General features: G+C 50.5%; 1 protein-coding gene across 1 annotated transcript in view; it reads left to right on the top strand.

Annotated features, from left to right (window-relative positions):
- Positions 1-20,309, top strand: part of IGDCC3 (immunoglobulin superfamily DCC subclass member 3) — a 106,140-nt gene extending 85,831 nt beyond the window's left edge. Inside the window, exons 7-14 of the mRNA XM_075504214.1 lie at positions 493-658; positions 11,713-11,960; positions 12,337-12,501; positions 17,536-17,724; positions 17,994-18,098; positions 19,218-19,356; positions 19,828-20,035; positions 20,145-20,309. Coding sequence (XP_075360329.1) covers positions 493-658; positions 11,713-11,960; positions 12,337-12,501; positions 17,536-17,724; positions 17,994-18,098; positions 19,218-19,356; positions 19,828-20,035; positions 20,145-20,309 — 1,385 coding nt within the window. The remainder of the gene's footprint in view (positions 1-492; positions 659-11,712; positions 11,961-12,336; positions 12,502-17,535; positions 17,725-17,993; positions 18,099-19,217; positions 19,357-19,827; positions 20,036-20,144) is intronic.
- The last annotated feature ends 1,558 nt before the right edge of the window (positions 20,310-21,867 follow it).

The raw sequence follows: 21,867 nt of genomic DNA, 5'->3' as shown, positions 1-21,867 counted from the left end.
CTATGAAGGGTTATGCACGCTTTCTGTTTCACGTGTGTACAAACGACCAGAGACTGCTGACCTTCCAGCCTGCTCCCCTAACCGGCAGGATGCATTTTTAAATAACCTTTGTCAGATATGGATTCTTTTGCAGCATTGGGGTTGCTTTCAGTGGGAGACTGGGGAGAGGTGAGGGGACTTAGACCTTGATGCTGTTTGCCTGAACCCTGCAGGACTCACCTCTGCTCTCCATAGAGTACCGAGCTGACCTTCAGGTGCCTTCTATGAAGCCGTGACTGCCAGGATGGGCAACCAAATTCCAGCAGTGCATTGATTACAGACACACCATCCAAACCATAGTTATCTGCTGCCTATGCTGTGGGTGGGCCAAGTATCCCATGTTCCCAGGCAGATGAGGCTTGTTGGAGCCCAGGCTACGAGGTTGCTCTTTGTACCAGGATAAAGCGGGATCATCGTGACTTTTCTCATGCTTCTTCTCCTTCCTCCTTGCAGCCCCCGCAGAGTTTGTGCAGCATCCCCAGTCCATTTCCAGGCCTGTGGGGACTACTGCCATCTTCACGTGCGTGGCCCAAGGGGAACCCCCGCCCCAGATCACTTGGCTGAGGAACGGGCAGATCCTGGAGACCAGCGACCACATTAAGCTGAAGAATAACAACAGGTAAGTCCTCATGCACTGGCCGCTGGCACTGCAGCGCGGGGTGGAGGGCAGTGCGAGACACACAGCTGGGTTGTGCCATTCCCCAGCGTCAATCTGGAGTTACCACGCATGGAGGACAGACATCACCTACCTGATGGTCCAGAAATAGCTGTCCCTGCAGGTGTAATTCTTGGGCAAAGAGCAAGTTAGCTCACACAGGCTTCAGCTTTTGCACAGACAGCGGATTTGAGGCAGATGTGTGCAGTAGTTCATTTTGGACCATTCGGTGAAGGCTGGCAGAGAGCAGTGGGGTCTGCAGCATGTCCTGGTGAGCCGTGCAAGCCCTGCTTCTGCTGTAGCCTCGTTGTGCGGGGCAACGGCTAATATGCTCGAGGCCGAGACAGGCATGAGTGATCCAGAGAGACTGCAGCCCTGCTGCTTGAGCGCCTTGAAAAGGGAGCGCCTCAGAGCCGGCTCTGCTTCGGCAGGCGAGGTGGGTTGCTGTCATGCATCCCTTGGACTGATGCAATACTCCCTGCTTTTGAGAGAGGCTGAATTAAAAGCCATTATTTTGAACTATCTGGACTCCAGTGGACAGGGGAGTGGGAGAGATGTTGGCTTGCTTTCTGCATTAGCAAAGACCTAATGTGAAGGTGGTAATGTTCAGAAGCAGATCTGTGGATTCAGCTTGGGTTTTGATATACTAAAACACAGCTCCAGTCCTACTAGCTGCACTTTGTAGGCTTAGATTTCAGCGCTTTGTGCTTTATTGTACCAGGACATCAGCGTTAGACTTTGACTGATGATGCAGGAACCCAGCAAAAGTTTCTCTTTTGTCCTGATCATCATCTGGGTATTTCTGGAAGGACCAAATGTTGTCCCTGGAGTTGGCAGGGACCACACTCACTCTGCAGTGGAGGAACCACGCTTTAACCCGTGAACATTGGCCTGCCTGGGTGTGTAAATGCAAGTACATTTGAAATAATATTTGCGTGGAAGCTGACTTTCACTAAACTTCAGCCTTTTATCTCACCAGGGAAGAGCGTTTTCTCTTGACTACTAAATAACTGCATTTTCGTGCGAGGGGATGGGGATGTTTGTACTGAGGAAATGATATGGTGGGATGCACTTAGTGTGAAAATTAGAAGTTGACAACATAGTTTCTATGGAAATAGCATGGAACAATATACTGAAAAATAATAGTACCTGTGTTGTAAACCTAAATTATTGGTAGAGATTTGTACTCTATGGTGTCATATAGCTGCTATCTATATTAACAAATGCATCTCATGAATGCAACTACCCAACCTCGCTGGAGGGTCCGGACCTTCAGTTTAGACTGTTGGGAAGTGCTGTGCAGGCACTATGGCTTGTTCCTCAGGGGAGAAGAGTGGGTTTATTTTTCTAAGTTTCTATATAATACAGCTTTTTGTTTTCAGGTTTGAGGCTTTTTTAAAGCTTTGTTATATGAAGGATGGAAGGATGTGCGTTGCAAGAAGGATAAGGTGTGAGTTGTAGTAAAATCTTCTCAGTCAGTGGAGGTTTTCTCCAAGCTGGAAGTTTTTAGAGCATCAGGGAACTTTGCCTGTGCACAGACAGATGCCACTCGATCCAGGCTCGTGGTCTTCTAGTTCATTGCATGGGTTTCTGAGGCATGTCTGCCCTTACGATACGAACAGAGCAGAAATGGGAGAAGGGAAATTAGTGCATCCCCTTTTATTGACCGGGAAGCGGAGTCAGAAGTGACCAAAGCAGTCATTAAATCCGTGACAAAACTCACACTGAGTCCGGCTCTGCATCTTGTCTTGCCTGTGAAATCATTCCCCTTCACTGTTTGGGGAAGGTAAAAGCAGGGTCTTTGGTCATGGTCATGTCTCCTGACCAGGGCCCTGTGCCTGGAGCTGCACTACACGTGCACGTGAACTGCGACTTGGTGAACATCACTGTAATCGTTTTCTTATGGCAATCATTTAATGCAATTTAGCGTCAGTCTTTTCCACTGTGAGCTCAATGATCAGATTACATTGCATCTGGCACAGGCTGGGGGAGCTCAGCCGGTTACTGGGGCTCAGCTGACGCGTGGCATCTTCTCAAGCTATAGTAACGTGATTGTAAAGCTGAGCCCTAAGGCCATCGTATTTGACAATGTTGAACTTTTGGCTTCTTTCGCACTAGTCTTGCTCTACTCTGACCCCTAACTTCAGGCAAGTGGCCATTTCTGGTGGTTTCTAAAGCTGTCGGTCTGAAAAATGCGCTCGCTGGTACAGCAGGGCTGGGTGCTCCGTGCATTGGAAGAAACAGATCAACGGCTGGGTTTTTTTCTCAGCTTTTTCAAGTTGTCCTTTGTTTCATTCTCACGGGCATGACTAAGTGCTGTAACCCACTTAGTTCCAGGCAGAATCAGTTTGTGATTATGCCTTGGATTTATCAGTCTATTGCACTTGGAAAATATTTGTCCGTGTAAAGATGGATCTCGAAACTACTAGTAATGAAGCTACTAAACTGCACTATGAGCTTTTTAATTAGATTACATGGTTTCCTAGAAAATTCATTTGGATTAAAACTCTGCTTAATATAGCAATAAAGGTCTGAATGCCCCCAAAGGGATTTTTAGAAAAAAAGAGTAAATCATCCCAAATCATATCATGTGTTAATTGATTGCAAAATGTATCGTTATGAGCAACTTCATTCTTGTAAACGAACACAGCTAGAAGTGAGGTCCACACCTGCAGAGCACAGTGCGTTCGAGATGCCGCTCTGCTCCTGCAAGCTTTGCAAGTACAGCCTCCGCTTGAGGCACAACTCCTGCGGACAGTAGCATGTTTGCACAAACCCACAGCTGATGGGAAGATCTGTCCATCAAACTGTTGCTTCACAAAGTTGTGAAGGGCCCTTTGGCATCTACATCACCCCACGCTGTCTCTCGTATGTAGTAACTGCAACCCCAAGGAGAGCAAATCCTCGAGGTCAGGGGACTTCAGAAGCCCATCGTCACTGAGATGGGACACCAGCTTCAGGACTGCATTCGCTGCAGGTTGGATGTGTCTCCTGGTACGACATCAGACAGTCACTTGCTAAGCAACTTCCAGCCTTTCAGCACAGTAAAATAAGCTCACAGGCTGCATCCAATAAATACCTCTTCCCTCGTGGTCCCTCAGATGTGAATTCTCATCACCTGATGTGTTGATGGTTTCTGGGCACATTAGCATTAAAGATCAGCCTTCTGCTGTGCCCTCTCCAGAGGTGGTTGTTATGTTTTGAAAATGCCAGCTGTGTGGGAACAAAATATCCAATCGATGATTAGCAAAAATCAAAAGCAGTTCTGGGATAGCGGATAATTGTTAATGAAAAATGCATGAAGGCTCAGGCATAGGGAATTGTGGGGTTTTCCATTAAAAGCTGTGAATAAAAATCACCGAAGGAGCTGACGATGGGGCTGTCTTGCCACGCGATTCCTCAGTTGGGAATGGAGCCGATAGCTGTCGGGCTGATGCAGCACTGGACCATGCTCTCAGATGGAGAAGTTGGTGGAGCCTTTTTTACTTTGGTGGAGCCGTCCCTGTGTCCGGCAGCTGCCGGGTCTGTCCCTCTCTGTTGATCAGAGATGCCATTTTGCTCGTATTGTTTCTGGGGTGATTCGGATGGATCACGATTCAAATGCCTGAGAGGTATAAAAGGCATTTCCAGCACAATTCCTACCCGGCATCGCCAGCCCGGCCCGAAAGTAGGCGTATGGCTGCAGGAGGAAGGTGTGGTTACTGGTTGAGTTAATTGTGGGCTTGTGTAAAATCATGCTTTCTAGGTTATTACTTCAAAATTTACAAGGAAGCATGAAATAGTACCCGAATTACTGCTCTGAAAGGTTTATTGCTTTTTTTGCTTTGACCCAATCAGGTTCAGGGGGGTAATTTTCAGCCTAGAAGTATATCACACTATGGGGTTTATATTGCCGTAATAGCAAGGAACAAAGGCCAACATCTTCAGAGAAGGCAGGCTCTAAATATTGATTTTCCAAGAAGATTTTATTTACAAAATGGTAATTAAGGGACTTCATTTGTTCCACCGGAAAAAGGCTTCGTTAGAACCTGGGCTCAGGTGGCGTTTGCTCTCCTCGGTGACCTTCGCTTATGAACTGTCTCCTTTTTAAATTCTTCCTCACTGGTTTGCACTTGTTTTAGTGCTCTGGGAATGACTCACTTCAAGGGCTGCAAATGCTTAAGGTTCATCAGAGAAAATATTCCTCCATAAATAAAGTTCGGGACAACTTTGCTTTTCTTGCACTTGTCGCGTTGCTTAATCCTAGCGCAAGCATTTGGGACAGGACAATCCCTTTGGTACCAAACCCAGGGAAACTACAGCCTGTCATTCACAAGGTGGCTTTTTTCTATAAAACCCACATTAAAACCCACATTTTTCTATAAAACCACACAGCTGCAGAGAGGTGCAGATGGGTTTGTACATCCCTTCATGGCGCACGCACCCCACAAACCCTTGAATTTGTAGGGATTGGGACACCTTAAGCGAGGACAGGCAAGCCTGCAGGTTATTTATGCAATGAGTTTGAAGACCGTTGGTGGCTATGGGAAGGGTACCGAATAGCAAATCATATTTCAGTTCCCAGAAGCATGACAAATAAGTACGTGAAGGACTGGGATGTGAACCAGCTGCTCCTGATTTAGAGAATAATTTATGGGTTGGACTTTGTTTGGAAGACACGTGGAAATGGCCTTCGCAGGGAGGGTCTCTGCATGAGTGCCCAAAGCCCCGCTAAGCCATGGGGCACCAGCGTGATCCCACCTTCCCTGCACCAAGCAGGGATCTCGTGCTGGGATCATGCAGCCGTATCCCATGAAAGGGATCTGCAGCAGCTCTGGAGCAGCTGACGATGACAGGCGTCAGTCTCTCCTTCTCACATGGCTGTGATTATTTTGCTACCAAGTTGCCCATGTAATTTTTCTCTGTGTGCTACTCCACTGAGCTGCTCTTGAAGTGCATCACCGATTCAGGGTTTTAAGTGTTTCTTCAAACTGTTGCATACAGCAAAATACATCTGCAGAGAATAGTTCTTACACAGGAGCCTTCAAGGCAGGACTGAGCCCATCGTGGGGCAGCCCAAACTCAGCCTCTCCTGGATTAGGCTGGGTCTTTTTCCTCTCCAACACCTGTGCCCCTTGCTGGGAAAAAGGTTTGGGGGACTTTCCATTTAGCAGCAGATAGCTCTCCCAGCTTGTCAGCAGTCCTACCAACATAGGCATCTACCCTCCCTTCCAGTAGCTTTTCCGGAGATGTTTTGTGCTTCCGTGCGGTCCTGCAGATGTAAAGACTTTTCTGCTCCCTCCCTGGGACAGGATTCAGTTAAGTCTGTGATTGCACTCTCTGACTCGTGAAAACAGGTTGAGTGGCAGCCAATGTGGTCACCAAATAATAAGGAGTAGCTGGCTCTGGCTGTTGTCTCCTGCCTGTGCCAGGGTGCGCTTCCCAGCTCTGCAGGGACGGGAGGACACAACTCCACCACCATCAGTGCAGTTGGACCCTCCTGCCTTGGCCATGGATGTGAGGGAACAAACCTCATGGGAAATTGGAGCCACTCGCCTGCTGAAGGTCTTCTGCGTGGAGCTCAATGCTGTGCTGCGAGGTGCTCCAAGGCAGGGCTGAGTTGCAGCACCAGCTGGATGTGTCCTTCCCACCTGGGAAGGCTCAGACCACCTCTGATGTGGACCAGAGCTGAACCCAGGGACCCAGAGCCTCCAAAGCTGTAGACTTTGGCGTCCGGTTGGATTGTGCAGCTGAGCCAGCCTCTGCTTGTCCTGAGCATGGTGCCTGAGCGGCAGCAGGTTCCCCGAAGGGCTCACATGCGTGCTTGGTGTCATAACAAGACAGTGCAAACCCAGGTGTCATGAAGCCAGCAAAGAAGGGTCAGCATTTCAGGATGAAATGGTGCCACTGCTGTGCCTCCTGTAGCAAATGTGACGCCGTTTACAACTTCCCATTTGCAGAAAACATACCATACAGCCGAATTCCCGTCCTGCCAGACTCCGTCCTCTCCCAGGGGCGTGAGAAGGAACACCATCTCTAACCAGCTTTGAAGCTGAGAGTCTGCCAGCCCTTTCATCCAGGACCAATGGGGAGGGTGGACTAGTTCCCCACGGCACTGTGCAACCCACTGGGACGTCCCAAGCAGCATCCCTCCAGAAGCTGTGCTTGGGTGAGTCTGTAGCTGCAGAATCAGGCTGGGATCCTGGCCAGCGGGCTGCAGTACCTGCTAAATATAATCCAGTTTGTGCCGAAAGGGATCCTTCTCCTGCATAACACAACGCAATTTCCCTTAGGAAGCCCTGCATGATATTTAATTTCTGGAGGTGTAAGAACATGTTTATAGAGGGCTGGGGATCATCTGCAGTGTCCCTTTGGACCAGTGAGTGTCACTCTTCAAGCTTTGCACCTTATTCTCAAGTCTGTACGAGGCAACCTTCAAATACAGGGCATTTCGGCAAAGCTGCCAACAACCAGCACTGGAGGGGAAAAAGCTCCTTCCCAGCGCGGCACTGGCCGGCAGCCCAGGAGCGGTTCGTTCGGTGCAGCACGGCACAACGCGACCCGTAACAAACGGAGGCAGAGCAGGGCACGGGGACGGGGCGTCTGAATGAGGCACTGGTGGGTTTCTGGAGCTGCCAGCACTTAAAATGCTCTCAGCGCTAGCCACAGCCTGCTCTCTGCATTAATTTCATCACACTCCCTCTTTTGTGCGCCTGTGTGCGCGCGCATGCTGATATCCTTCCAGATGGGCCCCTCTTCTTCTTTGTGCTGCTGAATCGATGAAGAGGCTTCCTTCAGTTCTCAGACTTTTTCAGAGGAGCCTTTGGAAAGCCGATCTCCGGTCACCGGCCCGGACCCCTGACCCGAGCCAGATCAGTCATCCTGATTGCCTATGAACTGGGAAGACAGCTTGGGAATACCGCGGCTTTCGAGCAGCGGAGGCCTCTCGTTTCAGCTCAGCCGGGTGTGAATCTGCAGCAGCTCCTCTCCCCACTTCCATCAATGCCTGTCAGGGCATTGTGCGGAGATGTGATGGAGCCCTCGGCTCGCTGAGCGGCTTTGGTGACCAGCAGAAAGCCTTCTGGCATCTCGCCTCGTCTGACGTGCTCGCGGCGCTGCCAGTCTGGCACTCGCGGGAAAGTTTTCCAACAGCAGATGTCCCAAAGTGACAGATTTTTTTTCCTGTTGATGGGAAGAAATAAAAGGACACTGCATATTTCAGATGGTTGATGCGCAGAGACGCTCTGCGCCTCCTCGCACGGCAACTTCATATTTTCCTTTTGTTTGAGCTTCCGTAAAAAAAAGAAAAAGACAAAAAGCAGCAAAACCTGGGAAAGCTGTTGGACCGAACACTGACCCTGCCGCACTGCATCTTCTGCATCCCAGGGGGTGATGCGGTGGGCGAAGGCAGGAAGAATTTGGCAGTAGTTAAGATGAAAACGGACGCGCAGCAGAGGTATCAGCTGGGATGGTGCTGGGGTTCATGTAACTCACTGCCAGCTCCTGCCCTCCTCACCACAGCTACCAGCATGCTTCAGAGCTCACGCCGGGGCTTGCAGGGAGCTCAGCAGCCTCCTTTAGAGGTCTGCCGGTGGGTGTTGGAGGGACTGACAGAGAGAGAGAGAAAACCCTTATTCTCATGAAGCTGGTGTTTAGATGCTGGGCATTCTGCTCGCCAACTTCTCTGCACTTGGTTTCTGCTCCTTACCCGGGTTTATAGACATAGATGAAAATCCAGCTGTTTTATTGACCCCGTTGCCTGCACATCGTTCCAGGTAACGTGGGCCCCAGGTAACGGATGGCTGAGGCTCTTATTGCACGGTACATCCAAACACAGCCTTGTAAATCTCAATGAAAATGAACTTTTCAAAGCCTGAAGCAAGTTTCCAGCTACCTGCCACGTCCACTTTGCAGAAATTTATGTCTTCTGACTTGACTGTGCGTGACAGTGTTACCGGCCACCCTGGGACCTCTGCAGAGAGGCAGCTGCGATGTCCGAGGCTCTGCCCAGCTCCGGGTCCCAGTGGCCAAGTGCTGCCCTGCTCCAGGAGCGCTGGCATCCAGCACATCACCTGTGTTGCACAAGACGAGCTTCGTTCAGCCCCCAATCCTCCCAGGAGGGAGAAGTCTTTGGCCCCAGCATCATGCTGTTGCCATCAGGTTCCTTGCACCCTTGCACTGCTTTCCAACCAGGCTCCCCTCTTCCCTCCTCCGCATCTTTTCCTCTCTCTCTGTAAAGCAAATAAATACTCTTGGAGGCAGCAGAGCCTAAACACTCCTCGTTGTTCCTGGGCTGCTTTGTGCTTGGGAAGCTTAACGCTGCTCTCGACTTGTGTGCCAGCCCAGCCTGGCTGCTCCTGGGTGCCCAGATGCACAGCGACCATGTGGAAATAATCCCTGCATTGATGGGGCAGAAAGAAGCGCTTCCACACATCTGCTTTGTGCTCCTTCCACACATCTGCTTTGTGCAGAGCTGCAAGTACAGCTTTTGGACGGCGTAATCCTGCCTTCTGCCATCTGTCCTCACAGGAATCAGCCCTTGTTGACACAGTTGAGCCACACATCGGGGTCCTTCCTCCCTGCACCCCCCTCCCAGCTCTGGCTTTCTCCTTCCATTTAATCAGATACGTTGAGCCCCTGGCTACGAGGGGAGCTTAGGGCTGATTCTCTAAAATCACCATATCAGCTGAAACCATCACATTTGATATTCCATTTACAATGTTTCCAAGGAAACAAAGGCACAGGACATAAACAGATGACTGTTAAACATTTGCTCACTCACCATGGCCCCGATAATTTGCAAGGCAGAAATATGAATGTTAAATCAACAGCAATAATAAATTTTAATATAGGAAGACCAATATTTTGCTGCAATTAGAAGAAGCGTTCATTCTGACATACAGGCAGGCAGTGGCAGGTTATTTATCATTTCCACTTCCCATGTACAATTTTTCATTTACATAAAGGGCAGCTTTGATTATGGCTCCCCAAAAGCCATGAAATGCCCCTCGCATCAGCAGGAGTGCTTGGGATTTACTCATGTGCAGTCAAGTCCCAAGCCCACCTGGAATTCACCGCAGGAGAAGAAAATAATTTATTTCTCCCTAGAAGCAAGCAGGGGATGTGGATTTGGTTAGGTTCGGGTCATTTCTTAGAGAAAAATAGCAACCAAAAAGCTCATACGAGCTTTGGCGTAAGCCAACAAGATGATGCTGAAGCTTGGAGACATCGTGGTCTCCCAAGCATTCATGCCAAGCCAGAAGCAAACCACTGTTCAAACTGGGCGGGACTGGAAATACAGATGCACAAACAGGGATTAATCCAGAGTGGTGCATGTTTGGGTGATACTCTGAAATGGAAGGGGAAGCAGTGGTGAGCGGTGTTTTATTCAGTGCTGTGGGGCTGTATCCTATAGCCTGTCTATAGGACTAGTCAATCCCCACAATTTGCAGTAACAAATACAATTTACAGTGGTGTCAAAGCTGTCACCAGGTTTAGTTAGTCCAGTCTGGGCCCCTACTGGAACTTTATTTCCAAAATTTTCCCCAAGACGCTCTGTTTGTGAGAATATCCTACCAGGACTAAGGGCATCATAAGCATATTGTATCATAACCTGAGCTGCTGCCTCAGGGTTGGTAAAAACATCTCCAACATCAAAGGCTGCCTTTCCACTTCCAGCTCGGAGCTGGACACAGTGTGGTGAGACTCCCCCACCCACGTCCTGGAAGGGAGACACACTGGGTATTTATTTATGGGGTCTTGTGTCTGCTGGATAGCCACAAATGGAATCACGTTGTTCCTGGCTTGGTTTCTGAGGAAGGGCACAAGCCCCGGAGAGAGCAGAGCTTTCATTGACGGGTCCCTGTTTGTGAACAAATATTAAGAAAAGCTGTTTTGCGTGCTGAATGGCAACACAGAGCTAATATGTTGCACAATTATTTCTGACTCAATATTTGCTGGCGTTGTTTTAAAGATACTGGGCAGTGCAATCTGTCGGCTGGCCCTGAACTTGCCCCGGTTGTACGCAGCCATTGCCAGAGCATCATGCAGCTCAGAGAGGGCCTCCAGTTCAGGTGGCCACATGTACATGGACTCTGGTTGTCCCTGTGCCCATCGATCCACTAAACACCCCTCCTAGATGTGGTGCGGAGATGGGCACCGTGCTCAGGAATGCACTCATTTGAGAAGTTGGTACCTGGCTGGCTTTTCTCCCTCCTTTAGGGATGTTTTCCACCAGGGTAGCCAGTGCCTGTCTTTATCTTGGAGGCTGAAAAGAGTATCTAAGCCTGGTGTGGAGGCCCCCCAGAGCAGGCTGGAAGAACCGTCCTGGTTGCTGCCTTGGGAGAGCAAGCTTTGATGCGCCAGCAGCAAAAAGACGCTCAGAGGTTTTGCAGACAAAACCTGCGACTTGCTCGTAAGCTTTGGCTTTTGGCTTGTGGTGATCGTGTTTCTGAAAATGCAGAAGCAGGAGCCGAGGCTGTAACCCTGCCGGATATGTCAGCTAATCCCAGTGTTACCCTAAGACTGCTCTAATGTGCTATAATGCAATTAGAGCATCACCAGAGGGCTTTCTGGCTGCACTTGATTAGACTTGGCTTAGCAACCGTGTGTGGTGCCTGGGTGGGTCTTACTGGTGTGTACTGGAGCTAAGCTAGTTAAAGCTGGTTTGGGTGTATGGATGCACTTCCCACAGAGATATCTCTGTAGTGTGGCTGGGATCTTCCTGAATTCAGGGCTTCAGATCCTGCCGTTCCCTGTCCCACCCTGCGTCCCCATCTGGCTGTACTTGAACCATAGTCTCTGCAAGTCAAGACAGAGATAATCGGCCTACTCATGGGATCTGGATGCATCCGTCTCTTGGGCTTTTCCTCCCCCAAAAGCACCAGCCCACAGCTTCCTGGAGGCTTTCTGTGGAAATAGAGGCATGTGGGATGCCCTGCCATCAGAGCCAGCATGGGGGCCGTGGCACGGCTGGAGGGGAGGGACGCCCGCTGCAGAGCGCTCAGTGAGACGCTTGTCCCTCTCGTGTCCCCATGCAGCACTCTCTCCATCTATGGCATCAACCAGGCGGACGAAGCCATCTACCAGTGCATCGCCGAGAACAGCGCCGGCTCCACGCAAGCCAGCGCTCGCCTGACAGTCCTGTGGGCAGATGGGCTGCCCGGTCCTCCGCAGAGCGTGAAGGCTGAGACGGTCTCTGCAACCACCATCCAGGTGTCTTGGAAAGAGCCTCTGCAGAACACCAAGGAGATCATCGGCTACGTGCTGCACATTCGGAAAGCTGCAGGTACAGTGCTCTACCCACTGCCCAGAGCGTCCTCAGCCTTCCTATAATTTAGCAACGCGGCCCACGAGATAAAGCAGGTCTGCACTGCAGTACACAGTGCTGCTACCCATGTTCTCCATCATCTCCATGTTTCTGAAAGACGGAGATGAGGCAGTAACGCTGATGTAAATACCAAAAGGGTGGGGAGGGTGAAGCTGCGTGGACAGATCTTGCTGCCCACTTAGGTCTCTGGCAAAGCACACAGAAATGTCAGCCAAAAAGAACGCGGGCAGATACATATCCACCTTAGGGACCAAAATTACTGCTTGCGACATCTGTTTAATCTCTTTACCTCTTGCAAAGTGTAACGCTGCTCTGTTCTTTCTTTGCACTTCAGATCCCGTGGAGATGGAGTATCAGGAGGCTGTTAGCAAGAGCACCTTCCAGCAGCTAGTGACTGATTTAGAGCCCTCGACCAGCTATAGCTTTTATATAAAGGCTTACACCTCCCGGGGTGCCAGCAAAGCCTCAGAAGTCACAGTGGTGAGCACGCTGGGAGAAGGTAAGGAACGCTTTGCGCTTGGACCATCAGATGCTGAAACCCGCTGTGCGTAGCAGCAGTGCCCATCACCCCGATACCCACTCCGGAGCGCTTTGGCACGCAGCCTGTGGCGTTGATGCTCCTTGTTCCCGCTCCTCCTCATAATCTGGGATATTGTGTAAAACTCACTTGAGTCGTTACATGGGGGTCGACTGATTGCCCTAATTCTCACAGCTGATGTTGTAGCAGGGTGTGAGTGCAAGTCTGGCTGGTCTTGTGCGTTGCAGCTGCTCTGGGCTTTTCCTAAACTGCTTGCTGAATGCATATTTCTTATTCAAGCAGCACCTCAGCACCCTCCAGCAGCTCTGGTGCTCACAGCTCTTACTTGATAGGTGCCACACTTTTTTAAATCTGATTTTTTTTCTGCTCTACCCTGGAGTAATCACACTAGAGCTGAGCTGTCCTGACCTACAAATCCCTGCCTCGGAGCAGCCTTCTGTTTCAGTGGCAAGTTAGGGCGATCTCCAAGGCTTTTTCCCTCATTTGGCCTCCCAGATGTGGCCACCAGTTAGCTTCCCCAGTAAGAAAGTGGGTGCTCTAATGCAGGACCCTTGCACACAGACACCAGACAGAAACCACAGCCCCAGTGTGATCTGTCAGCTGGCATTTTAGGAACTGTTTAGGAACATTTTAGGAACTCAGTTTTCCTAGAGACTCTTGTACCTCTCCAGCACCTCTGAATCCTGGCTTGTCTCACATACGGAGACTAATTTCTTAGGAGCATTGCATCGTTCTCGTGAACACTCAGTAACCATGAATTTGCAGCAGAGAGGGTCTTGGGTGTGAGGATGTTATTTAGGATCAAATGAAAGTGTGTGTTGACTTCCAGGTGGGGGATCCAGTTCTCATGCCATTTTCAGCCCTTGCAGATGTTTACTACAGCATTTAAGCAACAATGCCAATAACTCCTCGCCCTGCTGGGTTGTTACCCTGCAAGTTTATTTTCCTTGGTACTCCGCAGGGAATCGGTCACCCTTGGAGTTTGTTTTTCCTTCCAATTTAGAGACAGAAGGATGGACTAAGGCAAAACTTGAGACTCCTTGACCCGGTGCTGTGAGTTCAGCTACTGGAGCTAGAAGCCAGCCATGCTTCATAGAGCTTGGTGTTTCTGCAGAAGTCTGGGTCAAGCTAGAGAGGACTTTTTGACATTATTACCTTCAATCATGACAGAAATAGTTAGGTATCCAGTAATGGGATCATAAATTTCCTGAGATTTCAAGGCATCACTGTCCTGCTCTGCTATCCTTTAAAAAAGGCTTGTCCTGTGTAACGAAGCTTCAGCAATTAGCTCCATGTTCAGGATGGACAAGCTGGCCTGATTAAGATCACTCAGCCCCAGCTTGTGTTTGCCTTGTAGGAAGATAAAAGGAGATTTAAAAGCCCCAGTTCTGGCTTGATTTGTTTGCTTTGCTTCACTCGGGTGCCTGTTGCCTTCTGCTCACAGAGGAGAGAGCGGGTCGGAAAGCCAGGATCCAGTGGCTTTTGTCACCAAATTAAGGTTTCACTGCAGATTTGCCTCTTCTCACAGCCAAGCCATTTCACCCCGTGCCTTCCCGAGGTGCACCGGAGAGCTGTGACTCCCCTGGGCTTGGGCAGCCCCTGGATCTGTGCTAACAGCCTCAGAAAGGGACGGGATTTCCCCCACACGCCGTGTCTCGGTGTTGTCATCCTGGCTCAGTGCGACGCGCGTGAGATGCGCGCAGAGATGCGTGCAAAGCCCCGTGGTGGCAGGACCCCCCGTGTCACCACGCTGCTGTGTCCTGCCTTGCATGGAAAGGACACGGCAGGTGCATCTGCCAGCCAAGGATGGCTCGGCAGAGCCAGGGCAGTGCTTGTCGGAGTGGCCAGCAGAGATGCTGCCAGCTGGAGACTGGTCTGAGTGATTGTGTTATACTGGTATTGTCTGGAGTAGGAATATGGTGAAGGTACTGAGGAGTAGGGCTGCTCTCGGCTTGGGGAGGTCAGCTTTTCAGGGCTAGGAATATGCTGAGAGTACGCTCGGCTGAAGCTTCCAACGCTTTCTAGAAGCACGGTGCTCCTTCCTTTGTGCCAGTGATAATTTTGGATAAAAAGTAGAAGGGAAGACTCTGTAGAGAAACTGCCCAAGTGAACCTAGTCCTCTGTGAACCTCTCTCACTAGGAAGGTCCTCCTGTCTCCTCCCTGTCGTTCTCCTTTACGCCATTTCACAAATGCCATGGTATTTTAAATCTCGAACTCTCTCTGCTTCATTAAGCAGCACACACTCCTTGTTCTTGTCTTTTAATGCTTTTTAGGGTTTTCTCCAGGACTTTTTGACATTTCTCTAGGATGAAGACTGTTCCTTTAGTCATCTTCGGCTAAAGACGCCTTCAAGAAGAAAGTTGAAATGACCTGGGGAAAATTCCAAACAGCACGGAAGAGGAAAACAAGTATCCCAGCCCTTAGCATGAGGGAGATGCCTCACTTACAGTAGATCCATATTATGTCTTATATATACTTCTGTGAAGCACATATACACTGGTGTGTGTACATATATTTATACACACACGCAGATATACTCCATCTGTATACACTTATTTGTGTAATAGCATTATAAACAGCACATGCATTCTGCGAGTGCATACATATAATCAATATTATACATATATATACTCAAAGTTTGAATAAATACTATATATTCCATACTTTGAAGGAGAGATATTCTTGTGGTTTTTATTAAATGTAAGGCTCTGCAACCATAAAATAAAGCCAACTCTTCGCAAATCAGGATGGCCCACATCAGTGTTTCTTTGTCCATGGGATAATGCGATTTCCCTTTCTGTGGCGTTTTCACCCATGATTTGGAAAATGATGCTTTAAGCAAGAGTCCAGCTTCTCAGAGGGGGGATCCAGACAATTCCTAATTTTGCCCTAAAGGGAACTGGGAGACTTAGAAAAAAAGAGTATTTCATTGGATTGCAAAAATACGCAGCCTTGGGACGAATGGTACATTCTGGTATAAATAGAATTACTCTGTGTTTTGCACCCAGAAATTGCTAAGCACAGCCTTCCCATCAATGAAATCAGAATAAATCCTAGCAAGAAGAAGTACTTCAAGCCATTTTTTCCCATTGGCAGCACTCAGGCAGGATGGGGACAGCTGCTCTCCGAGTCTTTCCTCCTGAATCCACATGGAGATGCTCACCAGTCAGCAGGGGCTTGTTCCTCTCCCCAGGCTTATTCGGAGGGCATCAGGCAAAGCCCCTGCACCCTGAAGGAGGGCATCACTTTGGGAAGAGTCAGGATTGCCCAGACCCAGAAGAGTGACCCAGAAGAGTCAGGATTGCCCAGGATTGCTCACCAGGAGAGATGTCTTTGCTTCCCCTAAATCTCCTTGTGGGAAAGACTGAGCTCTCCATGCCTGGGAAAAGGCAAACCGTTGTGCTGTGCGGTTCTGCCTTTACTATTAAATTGAGGAAGTGCCCTTTTTAGCTCTCGTCAGTCTTACATTGACACGGCCACATTTCATCCGCTTTTCACCGTCGCTCACTAAATGGCTGTGCTGAACTCTCTGCCAAAGGATGCTGTCAAGGCTGGGTTTGCACTGCTCATCCTTTAGAGTCCCTTTGGGGAAAAACAAGACAAAAAGCAGCATCGGTCCAATGCAAGCCCAGCAATCCTTATATTTGGGGATTTCTGAGCTTGTAATCAATGTGGGATTGGAAAAATAGCTCTGCCTCAAAGCCTGGAAGCTGCTGGAGAAGCAGGACTGTTGTTCTGCTCGGTGCTTTTGCTGCAGGGTTTAGCCGAGCTCGCTGCCTGGTAGAGCAGTGCCCGAAAACCCTTCTCCCTCCCCGTGCCGGAGCAGAGCCCTGGGCAGGGCAAAGCCTGCAGCGCCTGGTGCTTTGCACCTTCTGAATGGTGCCAAAGGCTGGGGAACTGATGGGAGCATTTGGCCTGGGGGTGTTTTGTGGAAATGAGGTGGAAAAAAAATCATCAGTGAAATGTCCTGCTGAGACACATCTCTGCGCTGGTGTGATCTGTGTATGAGAAAGGGACGGAGAGGGGAAGGAGGGGAACATGGTCCTGTGTGCCTCAGCGCTGCACAGGGCTCCGGGGCAGGGTGTGGAGCAGAACCAGCTTTGGAAAACCCAGATATTTACATCACAAGAAAACTGCCCTTTGGTTTGCAAATCTTTGCCTCTCAGCCCAGGCTGATGGGGCAGGATGGGGCCGGGCAGCTTTCTGGGGACCTGGGGAGGAAATGGCCTTGGCACCCCGCTGCAGCACACCCCGAGAATGAGGGCAGGGTTTTGGGGCACGGAGTGGAGCAAAAGGCATTCTGGTGGACTTTGAATCAGGTCTCGGTGACACCGGGCAGCAGCAGGGGCATCTTCCCAGCTAAATCCCCGTGTGCCCCTAAGGCCAGGTAAGTGCCTGCCTACCAAAACAAGCCAGCCACAGCTGTGCAGGGATCTCAGGCTGCTCAGGTATTTAGGGCTGTTAATGAAGATGCCCCGTTTCTCTCTTAAGTCCCCAGCACAGAATCACAAACCTCCCTCCTAAAGCCGACGGGGAGAGCAAGCTCCCACACACCCTGCAAGCCAGTGCAGGTACCTAGCACGCTTTTAAGACGGATGTCTCCAGCTCCATCCCTTCTGGTTCCTTCCTCCCTGGGGGATTAATCAGTCTGAAAGGTCCTCTCTACCCTCAGGGCGAGGGCAGAAAAGTGGAATTTGGGAATGCATTGCTAAAATCGCTGCATTCCTGCCCTGACCTGAGGGGGCTGAGCATCAGATTGCAACCGGAGTGTAAAAGTAGCCTCTTTGCGTGCTGAACCGAGCAGAGGAAACCCTTGGAAACTCCTACAGCTCCCTGAAGAAGTTCAAAGCTGTTAAACCAGGATCTGGTCTGATCTGATTTTTCTCATTCTCGTCCGGCACGTGTTTTGGCGCAGGGAAAGGCTGCTGGGGAATTTCTCATCATGCAGACTAAAAAAGCACATGCAACCCACTGTCTTTCTCTCTCTGTTTCAGTCCCAGCCATGCCATCCCTCTTTATTAAAGTCATTAACAGCACCGCCGTCCAGGCTACGTGGGAGCCCTCCATCAAACTGGGCCAGCACGAAGGCTTCAAGCTGTATTACCGCAAGGTCCACCTCTCCCAGTACACAGGTCCGGTGCTGCTGCCCAGCAACGTAACAGCGTACAACATTACCCACCTGGGTGAGTATGGTGACAGCTTGATCCGCGTCCCCTCCTGACCCTGGGAGAGCCCGTCCTGATGGGAGAGCTCAGATGTGTTGCACAGCCACTAAACGGGAGATGCTGCAGCTCTGCCCCAAGTTTTTGGGGTGCTTTCCCAGTAGCAGGTACTTGTTTGCAGCGTCTTGCGTGTATTTGATAAGATGCGCGTTTCCTAAATAAGCATCACTCGGGGAGAGAACGCTAATGATTAAGGCTGAAATGCTCTTCTTGTGTCTCCTTCGAAACAGATGCGTCGGTGGTGTATGAAGTCAAGCTCCTTGCCTATAACCAGCACGGGGATGGAAATTCAACTGTCCGCTTCGTGTCCTTGAGGGAAACTGTGGAGAGGACAGGTGAGACGGGACGTCGGTCTTGGTGGTGGTTTGTGAAAACCGCTTTGCGGGAAGGTGGCGAGGCCAGACACATCCCCCAGACACCCACGGCTCTACCCCACCATCTCATTTGAAGCCACTCATTTATTTTCAGCATCACAAATAATGATGAAGCAAAAGTCTGTGGGGCTGGGACCACCTGGTGCTCGTAGGGGTGGCTTCTCTGCCACGTGGCTTGCACCATCTCCGTGGGCCTTCATTAGCATTAGCGAGCCAACACCCCTTCACAGCACAGTTCAACCCGGTGACTTTTTCACCAGGGAGGAGAGGACAAACCAAATGTTCCTGTAATTGCCAGTTTTGTCCCCTGAGCTTGAGCTAGAGGTGAGGCCTTGAACATGAACAAAACCCCATGCATAAGCTAAGAGCTGCCATCCTCGGGTGAGACATGGTGCACCGAGCATCTCCGCTCTCCTGGAGCTCTCCTGGGTATTTTGACCTTCACTGGTGCCGGGAAGGGAGGACACACAGCTTTGGAAAGGAGAAGGGCTGCAGAGCATGAGCACTGCATTATGTGGCAGAAAAGGGGAAATCTCTAGAGGGAATCTCTAACTGATCACACCTTTCATATCCATCAATGTGTAAAAAACATCCTGCTGCTCTTGGAAGCCTTTTAAGCCTTCCAGTGGGAATATCTTCAAGAGACAGTTATTACTCCTCTGTCTGTGTTGGAGTAAATACTAATCCCGTTGGCATCTGCCTACTTGGTGCTTTCCACCAGGCATCAGCCTGCTCTGGCATGGTGGCCGCTTCTCACCTCCCACCTCGAACACAGGGTTTTGCAAAAATTAACTTTGAAGTCTTTTTGTTCGTTAATTGTGTGTAATAACAGCAACCCGGGTAATGGGGTTGGCTCTCTACGGACCTTCCAGTCCTGTGCTTGCTGTGACTGCCTTCCTCGGGTACCAGGAGCAGGGGAGCTGCTTTGGCAGGCAGTGACCTCCCCACCCCACTCTCCTCTTCCCTGTACATGGCTCCCAGCACCGCCCAGGCTCCAGCTTTAACTCTGGGCTCCCCAAAAGCTGGAGGAGCAATAGGAAAACAGCACCGCTCACCCCCTCTCCCCCTTTCTTCTGGCAGTGCTGAATCCCCCTTGCGACTGCATGAAGGACGAGCAGAACAATAAGACCTCCACGACTGGCATCATCATTGGGATCCACATCGGCGTCACGTGCATCATATTCTGCGTCCTCTTCCTCATGTTTGGGTACAGAGGAAGGTAGGGGTTGCTCGCGCCGCTGCTCACGAGGGGCGATGGTCCCTAATGCTGCGTGGGTATCCCCGCAGGGGTCTTGCACCCCCGGTGTGACGACGGGCTGTTTCCCGTGCACATCTCAGGACGCGCATCCCACGGCGTGCGATTGCGCAGCCCGGCTCCCATGAACACTGGGTGCTGTTTGCAGCACGGCTCCTGCCTCCCTCCCAGGCACCCAGCCGCAGCGGGCTTTTCCGAATTCACCCCATCAGCTCCGGTCTCCATCAAGGGACGTGGGAGCACCACTATGGCCAGCCCTGACCCTCCCTGTTAACCAAAAGCCCTTTCACGGCGAGGGGAAGAGACATGACTTTATAGGAGGGATTTAAGGAGGGAAGGAACATAGCAGAGGGATAAGGCAGACTCAGGCTTGGGGGAAAGAAGCAGGGGCGGCATTGGCTTTGCTCACCCTCAGGCTCTGCCTCTATTTTTCAGGCTGCTGATGTGCAAAAATGTGCAGGAGCAGCTGTCGACCCCGCAGATCCCCAGGAGCCAGCGGAGCGCCACGGGCCTCGTCCTGAACGGGGCCGCTCGCAGGGACAGGGATGACCGGGACTTGAATGGAAAGCAGCTGGATATGAACGAGCTGGAGAGGTTATTCCCAGCGTCCCCGTCCCAGGAGCAGCAGGATAAGGGAATAACGGTAAGTTCAGCGGGACGGGAGCACACCTGGGAAATGCAGACGCGGCTGCGTGTCTAAGAGCATCAGTGACCTGCCACCGTCATTGCATTGTCCCCTTCTCTCCTGCCAGTTGGCTCACAGCCCGCCGGCCGCCCACGACGACACCCAGATATCCACACTCCCTCTGGATGAGTTCAGCATCATTGAGGAGCAGCCAGACCCCCTCCCGAAAAGCCCCCGCGGCGGGAGCCCTGCGGCTCCGGCTCCCGACCACGCTCCCGCCAATGAAGGATAAAACTGCCAAGACTCGAACCCTCTTGTAGGAGTTACCAGAAACCAAACCCACGGCTGGTGATGTCTTTACAACGAGTCGTCAATCTCAGGTCAATTGAAGATTTCTACGGTCTGATTGTTATTTTTTTGTTTTGCTTTATTTTTATATATATATATAAATATATATATATGTATACAGCCTTTTGGAAACTCTGTGAAGTTTATCTTTCTGACCTCTCTTGGGCCTCTCGGTGTGTTTTTTCCGGCGATGGCTTTATTGAGACTGGTCACGATGGATTTTCCCCGCAGCTGCTAAGTAAAAGACTTGGCAGAGTTTGGCAAACTCTCCTGTCTCTGACAGACTGGGGATATGGTGGAGCCTCCTTGTCTTGGCATCCCAGACTTTTTCGTGATCAGCAGCTTTAGGACTACTTTTTGGATCTATTTTTTATTTCCAGAATACTGGATTCAGAGAAATCCTTCTAACTTGACTCCAAAAATCGAGGCCCGGGAAGGCCGTCTCTCCATGGATTTGATGATATTGTACACTTTCGCTATTTCTCAGGATACTTTTTTTTGCTGATTGACTCGAAAGAATATGAAAAAAAAGAAAAAAAAAAAAGGATAAAAAAAGAGTGTGTGTGTGTCAAAGGATGCCTGCCTGAGGGCTACTGAAAGACTTGGACAGACAACCCGAGTGAACTCAGAACCTACCTCAACCGGAATGAATGTCTTCTGGGAAGCAGAAATACCTGCGTCTTCCTTCGTGTTCAAAAAACAAGTAGTGTAGCACTTGGTCAGTACAAGCTTGGTCCTACCTCAGCAGTCACGCTCTGTACCTGCCGCCTTGGTGATTTTGTTGTCGTCATTCCCATGTAAAGCACTTCCAAACCTTGAAAGCAATGTTCTACCTCAAGCGTGATTGATAGAAACTCGTGTGTGTATGTGTGTGTGTGTGTCCTCTCCTCTCCTCTCCCCCAGTTCCTGCCTCTCCCACCCAGCCCCGCGTGAAGCAAGGTGCTTCACTAGTGTTACGAGCTTTACTTTTAGGCACATAGCGGGGCTCCGGTGTGATTTTTGTGTGGCGGAGATTCGTATTATGGTTTTTTTTACTTTAAAGACTGTTGGGGCCATCACAGGCACGCGGCTCGATGCCCCATGGCTCGCTGGCGCCGTTGCTCTTGCAGGGCCAAATTCAGCGTTGGTGGTAGCTGCCTTGGTCCATCCTGGGTGTATTCAGGATATGGCTCCCCAAGGCAGATTCCCCGCAGGATGATTTATGGCATGTGCCAGCATGAGCAGTGTAATGCACCCCTGGGAGGTGGGAACCTGGTCGTCACCGTCTTGTCCCTTCAAAGCCCACCCTGCCATGAGGAGCGCCTACAAGGAAACCCTGATACAGCACTTCCCAAACCCCTTGAGATGCTACTGACCTGCTCCCAGCTCCTCCAGCCTATTTCCAGCGAGCGGGCAGGCATGGCCAAAGGATGAGCTGAGCCAAAAAGGGCTCGCTTCCCTGGGAGGGACGAGGCGAGGAGGGCTCCCGGGCAACGATGCAGAGCGGGGCCCCACGCCGGAGG

This window comes from Mycteria americana, chromosome 6 (genome assembly GCF_035582795.1).
Source record: "Mycteria americana isolate JAX WOST 10 ecotype Jacksonville Zoo and Gardens chromosome 6, USCA_MyAme_1.0, whole genome shotgun sequence".
Classification (NCBI taxonomy): Eukaryota; Metazoa; Chordata; class Aves; order Ciconiiformes; family Ciconiidae; genus Mycteria; species Mycteria americana.
The sequence above is the reverse complement of the archived record's forward strand: the minus strand, read 5'-3'. Positions and strand labels throughout refer to the sequence as shown.